The sequence below is a fragment of the Zingiber officinale genome, chromosome 7A (assembly GCF_018446385.1).
Source record: "Zingiber officinale cultivar Zhangliang chromosome 7A, Zo_v1.1, whole genome shotgun sequence".
Taxonomy (NCBI): domain Eukaryota; kingdom Viridiplantae; phylum Streptophyta; class Magnoliopsida; order Zingiberales; family Zingiberaceae; genus Zingiber; species Zingiber officinale.
In genome coordinates, this window is record NC_055998.1 from 137,138,921 (window position 1) to 137,150,626 (window position 11,706).

At 33.3% G+C, this 11,706-nt stretch overlaps 1 protein-coding gene across 1 annotated transcript; it reads right to left on the minus strand.

Annotated features, from left to right (window-relative positions):
• Positions 1–8,679: 8,679 nt before the first annotated feature.
• On the minus strand, positions 8,680–9,232 carry LOC122000539. Its single transcript, XM_042554914.1, has 2 exons — positions 9,022–9,232; positions 8,680–8,885 (listed from the first exon to the last, which is right to left on the minus strand). The coding sequence occupies exons 1-2, from the start codon at positions 9,175–9,177 to the stop codon at positions 8,703–8,705; spliced, it is 339 nt and encodes a 112-aa protein (XP_042410848.1). The 5' UTR covers positions 9,178–9,232; the 3' UTR covers positions 8,680–8,702.
• Positions 9,233–11,706: the final 2,474 nt, after the last annotated feature.

An 11,706-nucleotide genomic window follows, 5' to 3' on the forward strand; every position in this document is an offset into this window, starting at 1 on the left:
ATGCTCACATATCGGAGATCAGATCACTTGGAGGTGATTGGATATTCAGACTCTGATTTTGCTGGATGCTTAGATAGCAGAAGCTCCACTTCGGGCTATATCCTCATGCTTGCTGGAGGGACTATATCTTGGAATAGCGTCAAGCAGACGCTAGTAGCCACTTCTACTATGGAGGCAGAGTCGGTAGCATGCTACGAAGCATCCAATCACAGGATTTGGCTGCGGAACTTCATCATAGAATTACAGATTGTTGATGTCATTGACATGCCACTGAGGATTTACTATGATAATAAAGCAGCATAACTTTATGCCAAGAACAACCGCAGTTCGTCGAAGTCTAAACACATCGACATCAAGTTTCTAGCAGTTAAAGAAAGAGTTCAGAGTTGTCAGATTATGATAGAGCACATCAGCACAGATTCTATGTTGACCGATCCACTCACCAAAGGCTTGGTGCCTAAGATGTTTCATGCGCATGTTGTGGATATGAGAGTCCTTCTTATGGAAGAAGAACTCATCGAGTGGGAGTCTGTATTTATCTTATTGCTTTATATTTGATAATAAAGACAGACATTTTGTTTTGATTATTGTACGTACTTAAAGTTCAAAACATTTGATGGGAATTTATATGTTTGTTTAACACTCTGACTGTGATATTTACTGTTGTTTAGCATTTGGTGTTTGTAAATATGATAAAGATCTCTTTTGGAATCATAAAGTTGATCATGATTTGCTATTGCAGTTTAGCATAAATTATTTTACAAATATGATCTGACCTCTTTTGAGGTCATTTTAGGACCAGTTGGAAATTGACATGTATTGATCACATTTCATATAATTTCTACTCTACACATCCACATCTTGATCTATGTCATTAATGACATTGGTATTGTGATTACTGTTGTGACTTGTTACGATCATATATAGTAGCTATAACCTCTTTAGTCCTATACCAATGAAGTTAATGGACCATATTGTTTACAGAGGTATTTTGTACCAATAAAGTTTGATATAAACTAAAGTTTTACTTGTATTCACATACAACTCACATATAGTCAAAGTGGGAGATTGTTGGATATAATTATCCCTATTAGGTGAGCTTATTTGTAAGTTGCACACGTGAATACGATCTGAACCCTTTAAAGTGATCTAACTTATGTCTAGTGGGTTTCGGATAATCAAATGTGGACCTTATATGTGTAGAACCTATAGTCGCACATCTATTATAATTTATATGCTGATAACAGATGTTCAGTATACGTATGGACTTATAGTCCCACATCTATGATTATCTATAGGCTGATAATAGATGTGCACTATATAATAGGTTAGTCCCCAGAGAATTAGGGTAATCTTGAGACGTCTCTTCGTTCCCCATTGACGAAGAGAATTTGACACCGTCAATCCTAACTCCTCCGGAAGACCTACCTTTTCCTTCCGTTGTTTCTTCTTCCACAGGATCTTCTTGACGACGCTAAAGGACAAAGATATGACTTTTCAATTAGTTTCTTTGTCATTATGTTTATGTATTATTTACTTTTTTATGTCATGTTCTCAATGAAATGAAGATCCATGCTCATATGTTCTTGTTTTTCCTATACGAATTTTTTATTTTGATTATCTAGAATTCATGTGGTTTAGGTTTTTACGAGAACCATCAATTGGTATCAGAGGGAGGTTTCTGTTTCATCATTTTCATTGGCAATAAAATTTAAGTTTTTCGTCGATTTGTTATTTGTATGCTATATCAAGTTTTGTCTAGTTAATACAAATTTTTGATCTGAATTTCAAAAGTAAACAAATTACAAAATATTTTTCAAAAAAAAATCTGAATTTCCAAGATTTAATAATTACATTGGAAATTTTAATTTAAAAATAAGTTTAACATTTTGAAAAATTTTGAAATTTTTTTGTAAAATTCAAAATAAGTATATGAATATGTAAAAAAAACATTTCATGAAAAACTTATAAATATTTTAGCACAAAGAAATTATTTTGTACAGAAATATAGTTTTTGTAAGTTAAATTTTAAAAATTTATTTTTATTCAAATAAATTTTCAAAATTTTCTAATTATTGAGAATAGAATGTACAACTAATGAAAAATTAAAATTTTGAAGAATAAGTTTTCAAAACTTGTTAGTTTTAAAAATAAGATTTTTGATAAATAATCCATAGAAAATTTATTATTTATTAAAAAATTACAATAAAATATTTTAAAATAGAAATTCAATAGTTCTATCACTATAAAAAATTTGAATATGAATTTTGAATCGAAAGAATGTATAGAAAAATATTTTAAACAGACATTATTTTTATTAAAATTGAATATTTAAAAATGATTTTATTAGCCTAAAAATTAGGCTGATTTTTTTCTTTATTCAAAACATAACAGAATTTTTTCAAAAAATCAGGTTTTTCAAAATACATAAATGAAAATTTTAAAAATTTTAATTATGATTTTCTATGAAAAATTCATTAAAAAAACTTTTAATCATTTTTTTAAAAATTTTAGTACTGAGAGATTTTTTATTCAAACAATCGAGGAAAAAATTTCAGCAATAAATATTAACAATAAGCATATGAACTTAATTTTGCAAGTAAAATTAATATTCCTAAATATAAAACATGTATAATTATTTATTTATACTAAGTAAGATTTTGGGATCCAAAATAAATTTTTATTTACAAGATTGATAAGAAATTTTTTTTGGAACATATTTTTATGATATTTTTTTAATTTGACCCTTATGATATTTAAGATACCAATTTAGGCTTCTATAATTTCTCCAGGTATTTTGATTAACACTTGTAGAATTTTTATAATTTTCAATTTAATCCTTCAATTTTTTATTTTTATCCTTTAATTTATTATACATTTCTAAAGGACATGTATTTGCTAAAATTATTTTGAATTCCAAAATTTCCTTTTTCAAATTATTATTTTTGGATTTAAGTTTATCTAATGATCTAGCCATAAATTTAATACCTGTATATAATTGGTCAGGGGTAGTAAATATACCTCACTTACCAGATCTACTCTGAAGTTTATTTCTTCCTCGCTACAACTTTCTTCCGAGTCTCCCCTTTGTCTATGCTCTTATCCTGGTGACTTGTCATCAGTACAAGTCCAGCATACTTCTTCGGATCAGATTTTGATGACGACTCATCCCAAGTCGCCTTCAGGATTTTATGCTTTGTTGTGCTTAGACCTTTCTTGTTGTTCTTCTTCTTCAACTTTGGACAATCCTCCTTGATGTGTCCCTCTTCATTGCAGTTATAACATCTTATATTCCTTGCTCTTCTTTTCTTCGCCTACACTTGATTAAATTTATTAGATTTAAAAAATTTCTTAAATTTCCTTACCATATTTGTTGATTCATCATCGTCAAGGGAAGTGTCGGCGTCTGATTCGTCCTTCTTGGCTTTTAGGGAAATGTTGTTAGACTTTTATATTTCCTAATTATCTATACAACGAGACTCATGAAGTTTAAAAGTTGAAAACAAATTTTGAAGAGTACTTGTCTCGAGGTCCTTAGAGATGTAGTAAGCATCTACTAAGCCTGACCACTCTTGAGTTCTCGGAAAGGCGTTAAATGTGTACCTTAAAGAGTCACAATTTGTTACCTTTTCTCCGAGGTTGTTGAGCTGGGTAATCAGATCTTTGATCCTTGCATGGAGTTGAGTTACCTTTTCTCCCTTGTTCATTCGGAGGTTTGTCAGTTGGCTTCATAGGATGTCCCGCTTTGCTAGTTTGGTTTCCGAAGTACCTTCGTAAAACTTCAGGAATTTTTCTAAGAGATCTTTGGCAAAGTCATAGTTTCCGATCCGACTGATCTCCTGGGGTACTAAGAAAATGGAACTCTTCTTTTCCATTAGCCATGAAGTCGGCTTATTCCTTCTTCATCCATGTGTACTCTTCTTGCTCGGCTCCGTGCTGATCTGTAGGTGCTACAAAATCATATTTTATAATTAATAATATTTCAAAATCGATCTTGAAGAATACCTCCATGCACTTTTTCTACATTGTGAAATCTCCCTCAAATTTTAACAGTAGATGCTAGATCCGACCATTTCTTTTACTTTGGATGACGGTTAGTCCTTTTGAAGTGAACTTAGCTCTGATACTAATTGATGGTCCTTAGTCTGACCGACAAGAGGGGGTGAATTGCCATAAAAAAGTAAACATAACTTTCTCCTCGATCTTTTGAAATAATTCAGACACTTGTATAAAAAGAAATAATAAACTAATTAATAAAAGAAAAAGATATAGAAATTTACTTGGTTTGCAATAAGAAGATTGTTTATCCAAGACTATGAAAGGCTCTGTAAAATTCTCCTTCAAGCGGAGTAGCCTCTTACAACGTTGACAACTTACAATTAAAATAGTAAAATAGAAAAAGAATCCGTGTACAAGTGATTGTCTAAACTACTAAGACCAGGACTCAATTTATAGTCTACTAGTCGAATCTGACCGTTTGCTGACGTGGCAGCTCTGGGTGCCTGGAAGGGCTCCAGGCACCTAGGTGTAGATAAAACTTTATCCACGTCACAACGGTTCGCAACGGCTCATCTAGATAAAACTTATTTGGTCCAAGCGCTAGGAAACAACTCCTGGTGCCCGGACCGTGTTAACCAGCCTTCCAATAGGGCACGTCGAGGAGGCTCCCTAGGTTGCCCCCAGGGGGTCCAGGCGCCCGAACTGTTCGAGTGCCTGGACTTGGTCCAAGCGCCTGGACAGTCAACAGCAGGTTGACTGTCTAGATTTTCCTCCGTTCACTTTGGTGATTTCGTTCATCTATAATAGGGTTCACCCAAATCCATTCCTCGGCCTTCTCCTCGAGCAACCTTCCACTCTGGCTTCTCATCCCTCGGAAATGCCGCACACTTCCTTCTCGTCCGCCAGTGTACTCTTCCGCAGCACATCGTCCCTCAGACGCACTGAGCCCTTCGATTCTCTCTCATAGCGTTCTTCTCACTAGTTGTGTCTTTCGCTTGACTTCCTGTATTCTTAAGTTCCTGCACACTTAGACACAAGGCATCAAACATACATAAGACCTAACTTAACTCGATTGACCATATCAAACTACCTCGGGGTACCTACAGATATTATGTATCATTAAAAAGTATTGATTAATTAATTCTTTATGTTTAATTGAAAATTTGATTTCTATAAATTGAAGATGACTCATTAAAGTATTGATTAATTATTTATTTATTTATGTTTAATTGAAATTTTAATTTCTATAAATTAAAGATGGCTCATTTGTATTTGTTTATGCCGCAAAAGAGTATTAAAATGTGTGAAATCAGAAAGAAAATGACAAAAATGATCATACTGAAATTCTACTTTTATTTCTTTTTTTTTAATATTTTTTTATAATTTTTAAATTAAAAAATATGAGAATAATATTTTTCTTCTTGGTAGCCATATTTGACGGGAGTATTAGATAATAACTTATAAGATATTATTAAATTATGAAATCTATAAGTTTTCGTGAAAACGTTTAAAATATCTTTAAAAGTCTTACAAAAAAATTTATAAAACTATCTGAATTCTTTTCACAACTTGTACAATTTTATATAAGTCAATAAAAATCTATCAACACTATAAAAATCTATCACTAAAAAAAAATCAATAAAAGTCGTTAAAACTCTTGTTTGAAATGCATCCCCTTGTCTATCATAACCATGAGAGCAGCCTGTAGACCTAGTGCCTTGAGATGATGTTCATTTTGGAATTCACGCATGAGACCAGCCGACCACTAACTGCTAGTAGGGCTTTAGCTAGCACACACCCTTTGTTTACACAAGTCCCACCAACAATATCCCCTCTATAATGGCAGTTTTCAAACCGGCGTGCCTCACAACAAGGTGGTGGTCGATCACCGAAAAAATTGGAGAACTTTTGGAACATCGAGAGGTAACGATAGACTAATGCACCATCATCCTCGGGCGAAAGGCTCCTTGATGAATGGGGATGACGGTCTCTTTAACGGCTTTGACGATCTTCGCACCATCATCCTCAGTCACAATGGTCTTTTCTTCAATAGGCATTAGTTGGGTAGGTAAAGGCTCCTCCTCTACTGGTGGAGCAGGTTCCTCATCCGCCGGCTTCAGAGGCTCCTTCACAACTTCCTCTGGCTCTATCTCCTCTTCATCCGGGTCTTCTTCATCTTGGTACTCTTCTAGGTCAAATTTATCATCCAAATCATCCTCGAATCTATCCAAGTCTTCTTTGATGTCAAAGCTATCGTCCTGCATGGTGAATCCTATCATCACTTTAATGAAGTTTGAGTGTAAACAAAGGGAAGAAAGTGATTTTTCATATTTTTCTTCATTTTCTCCTAGTCTCTAATCTTCATCGTGACTTCTCAGTCTCGTGAGCATCTCAAGTGCTCCCACCATACCGATGCTAGACTCTGAGTTTGAAGGCAACAAATTTTACTTTCACTTGATCGGGAATTTCTTTATAATAAAAAATTCTCTCCACTTTGTTGTTACAATCAACGAAGCTCTTTGTCGATGACGTACCAGAAAATATGGGCATATTAACTCGAAAACCCAAGCCTCCATAATGCTCCTTCCTACCACGGTGTTCCTAGTATATAGCCCGCTAGTGATAAGGGTTCTCGAAGGTAGACTCAGATTCATCATCTGAGATTTCACGATCTTCAAGATTTTGCACGAGATTTCATGATCTTCAAGATTTTGCGCGAGATTTCACAATCTTCAACATTTTGGGCTGTTAGATATTGGGTTAAATTTGTGACTTGTCTTGGTAAATTCTCAATCTCGTTTTGGATGTTACAACCACGGTGCAAGGCTTGCTTAGCTGGAACCTGCCTAGTACGGCCACGATCATGACCACGATAACCTTTTATTGGATTTGATGCTCGACTTCCTCAATTGAAACATACTAGCTCTGATACCAATTGACTTTGGGTAGGATAGCGATTAGTCTACGAGCTGACTAGAAGTGGAAATTGAGGAGAAGACAATAAGAGAAAATCGTCATCCTCTAGATTTTTCTGAAAAAGAATTTTTTTTAATAACCAAGGATTAATACTCAAATAGCTAAATACATATTTATATAGATTTCAAACCCCAAAACTCAAAGAAAGGAAAGAAATCTAATGTATAATCCCAATTTCTATTTTCTAAAAAAATAAAAGAAATTTGAATAGAAAGGAAAAAATTTCTTAACTACTCACAATCCTAACAATTCTAAGCGGAATCAAAATATCTTACTATTTTATTAAAAATCTCCCCTCTTTACTAACTAATTTTGATGAAGCCTAAAACACATTTATGTTAATGTCCTTTTTTCTATTTACATTAAAAATAATTCCAAGGTTTATTAATAATTTCATAAGCGAATCTAGAGTTCGAGACTCAGCTACAGCGTATTATTATAAATTTTTCTCATCATTAATTTTCTCTGATTGTTTGTTTTATATAAAAAAAATATAGTTCTTTTTAGTCCAATATCTTAAAATTGACAACATGATCAAAGAAGCTTCTATAAATATTTTAGGCCGATGATGTTAAAAAATATACTTTTTTTAATTTTTTTTTACTAAGACAAGTATAATATTAAATTAAAATAATTTTTTACATAGGAAGCTCGGGTGCATAATCACACTAGTAAAAATTAAAAATTACCAAAAAACCCTAAAAATATTTTTTTAAAAAACTCAAAAATTATCAAAATTAGTAATAAAATTTTTAGAATCCTCTTGCATCAAAACTAAACGGGCATTCAAGAAGTTGAGCACTTTGGAGGGGCACTTTGAAAGCTGACCTACATGGATGCCACACGCCAGACTTGCAAACAGGTTCACTATCATGGAGTCAAGCCATGTAGCCGGAGCTTGATGAGTTGGAAGGGACCATTATCCAAGGTCTTACCCTACAAAGGCCGTGGTGCTTAACAAATCTCTATTTGAAGCTTGGCATAAGAGAAAACTAGTGGCCGATCATCTCAAATTTTTTTAATTGCATAGCACTCTACACTCCTTTATAATACCAAGAGAAATTTGATGAAAAATATGAAGAACAAATATTTAACAAAATTAAATATTTTTTCAGAGTATTTTATTAAATATTAAATATAATAAATTAAAATATTATCCAAATCTGGATATATATATATATATATATATATATTATCAAATCAATAAATATAATATATTAGTCCTCGGGCAGCAACATAATACTTTTTAATTTTTTACATTTAAAGATCAAGTCTTAACCTGAATTTTCTCACAGCTGGATACATATGTCAACTAAAATGACATTAAAATATTTTTAAAATCTTAATATATTTGAGCACTATATGATAATACTTTATAAAATTATATCAACACCTATCATGTTTATTAAATTATTTTTCTTCTTCTCTAAACTATTTGAAAAGGGACATTAATTTAAAGTAATTAGGTGGCATGAGATTTGAAAACTTAAAATGAACGGGGTATATGTTTGAAACACAGCTTACAATGCCAAAAACCAAGCCCAATTAAAGTTTCAAGCAAATCATCATCATCCTATTAATTCAGAAACTCTTGAACCTAATGCGAGAGTCATAATAATAATAATAATATTATTATTATTATTATTATTATTATTATTATTATTATTATTATTATTATTATAATAATAGATATCAGGAGCTGAATTGTTCCTGAAAGACATGCAGCATCAAAGGAGTGTGATGTTGCTTCCACCACCTGGGGGTTTACGGACTCCTCCAAGATAATCTCGAGATGGAGCAGCACTCTCCCCCTTGCCAAAAATGTCATTCCCAGTCATCTCTCTCAGCTTCACCTCGCTTACTATTCTCTCTCCGGCGCCATTGCCTCTTAACTCAGCTACTTTTTGAACCTGAATTTTCTAACAGCAACATTAATTGCATATATATATATATATGTTTAGAAGAGAGATTCAGCAACAGTACTATCGAACTAAAGAAGAAATGAAACTAAAAGAAGAAGTAGAAGGCATATTCAGTGGATCTCACTAGCGGAAACTCTCGAGGTGGCGGGGCAAAGATGTCATGCCCACTGAGTTCCCTGGACTTTGCATCGGACACTCGTTTCTGCGACCTCGGTTCTGATTCACTCAGTAGAATTCCATTCAGCTCTCTTTGTTTGGCCATTCCAGTGAGCGAGGCCATTGACCTGAAGAAACAACAATGAAGGTTGAAGCAAGAGACACCTAAGCCAAGAGAACACTAGGTAGCTAGTGGTTATAGAGGTGCTAAATTAGGTCATGGGCATTGTAGGGGTGGTCTCAAATAATTAGCAACCCCAATTAATCTAAACAAGTAGGTTCTCTTCGGTTGGGAATATATCTAGCCAAACCCAATTTAATTAGTCCAAGATTAGGTGATTGGCTGGTTAGTGGAATTTAGCATCAAGATCTTTGATTCTACTAATATTAGTTGAAAAGTTTGTATGTCCTTGCAAAGCAAGTCAAGATTTTAGGTAATGATTCCTGACCTCATAATTGAAATTAATGCACCTCGGATTTGTTAGAGTGTATACTAAAAGACTAGTTTTTGGTATAAACATTTATCTAGAAATAAGAATCACATTGATCAAATATCTACATTTATAAATGTAGTTATTCAATTAATTTATATTGTAGATAACATGGTGTGTGGTGTCACACGCAGAATATCATGTTATCAGTTCTTTATAAATTATAAACAGTTGCTTACGACCAAGATGGAAAGGAACAAACCATTGGAAGATCATAGTGTAATTAGGTATTAGTTTATCTTAACTATATAATTACACTGGTACTCTTAGAGTGTATTGAGTAGGACCATTAGAGGTCGTTTCTTTTTATACTGACTTTATAAAGGAATAAAGACCTCAGTTATTATGGAAGTGTGTACTCTTAATCTTAGTATAATAACAAACACATATATTTGATATTTATTTCTTTAATTTAGCAATGAGTGAGATTTAGTTCGATAAATCAATAAGCCCGATAAGTTGGGAAATGATATTACTTATAGTGTATGTTGTTGATTATAGAAGGAAACTATGTCCTAGTAATCTAGGTTGATAATGTCCCCAAGAGGAGCTCATAAAGATTGTCATGTTAAACCCTGCAGGTGGACTTAGTCCGACATGACGATAAGGTTGAGTGGTACTACTCTTGGACTAAGATATTAATTAAATGAGTTGTCATGCAGTAACTCACTTAATTAGTGGACATTCGATATCTTAAACACAGGGAGACTAACACACTCATAATAAGAAGGAGCCCAAAATGTAATTTGGGATTGGTGCGGTAGTTCAATAATAGTTCTTTAGTGGAATGAATTATTATTGATGAAATTAAGTTATGTGTTCGGGGCGAACACGGGATGCTTAATTTCATCGGGAGACCAAAACCAATTCCTCCTCTCGGTCCCTATCGTAGCCTCTTGTATATAGAGATTTATACCCACCACATACCCACCTTCTTACCCAACCAATAGGGGTCGACCAAGTCAAGCTTGAAGCTCAAGCTTAGGGTCGGCCAAGCCTAAAGGTTGAGCCTTAAGGTGGTCGGCCAATAGCTTGGAGCCCAAGCTAAGTGGTCGGCCACATCATATTAAAAAGGGATTTTTGTTAAAATTATTTCTTATGTGGATATCATGGTTTTAAAAGAGAGTTTAAAATTTAAATCTTTCCTTTTATAGTGTTCTACAAAAGATTAAGAAAAGATTTGAAATCTTTCCTTATTTGTAGATTGAAAGGTAGATTTTAATTTTGAGAAAACTTTTCTTTTTTAACCATGTTCATGATTTAAAAGAGAGTTTAAAAATTAAATATTCTCTTTTATTAGTTTCTACCAAAGATTAAGAAAAGATTTGATATCTTTCCTTATTTATAGATTGAAAAGAGATTTTAATTTTTAGAGATAACTTTCCTTTTTGGAAATTATCCACATGTTTAAAAGAAAGATTTTAATTTATAAAATTTCCTTTTTACTAACCAATCATGAAGGGATTAAAATTATTGGAGAAATTTTTATAAATTTCTGAAGACAAATTAGGAAGTTTTAATTAATTAAAACTCCTTGTTTGTAGCTTGTGGTGGCCGACCATTATTATTAAAAGAAGAAAATTATTTTTAATTAAAATAATTTTTCTTTTTCATGGAAAAAGAATTAAGGAAGTTTTTATTAAAATTTTCTTATTTGCCAAGACGAAGGATTATAAAAGAGGGGGTAGAGGTACCTTCATGGGCGAACGACTCTATTATTCTTCTCCTCTCTTTTCCTCCTTGGTGGTCGGCCCTAGCTTCTCCCTCTTCTCTTCTTCTTGTGGCCGGCGGCAACCCCTCTTGGAGCTCTTGATGGTGGCCGGTTCTAGCTAGGAGAAGAAGGAGAGAAAGGAGATTTTGTTTCTTGCATCCCTTGGAGCTTGGTGGTGGTGGCCGGACCTCTACTTCTCTTGGAGAATTGTGGTGGCCAAAACCTAGAAGGAAGAAGAAGATGCTTGGTGGTTCTCGTCTCGGAAGATCGTTGCCCACACAACGTCCGAGGTTAGAAGAGGAATACGGTAGAAGATCAAGAGGTTATTTTTGCTTACAAAGAAAGGTATAACTAGTAATTATTTTCCGCATCATACTAGTTTTATTTGTATAGTTATTTATGGAAATACCAAACACAAGAGGCATATGATTCTAGAGTTTTCGAAATAGTT

What these genes read in the sequence shown, in the direction of transcription:
- LOC122000539 (XM_042554914.1), bottom strand. Translation starts at nt 9,177, where the DNA reads ATGGCCTCGCTCACTGGAATGGCCAAACAAAGAGAGCTGAATGGAATT. An exon ending in CACCTCGAGAGTTTCCGCTA is followed by an intron (nt 8,886 to 9,021) that starts GTGAGATCCACT and finishes TAGAAAATTCAG; the next exon opens with GTTCAAAAAGTAGCTGAGTT.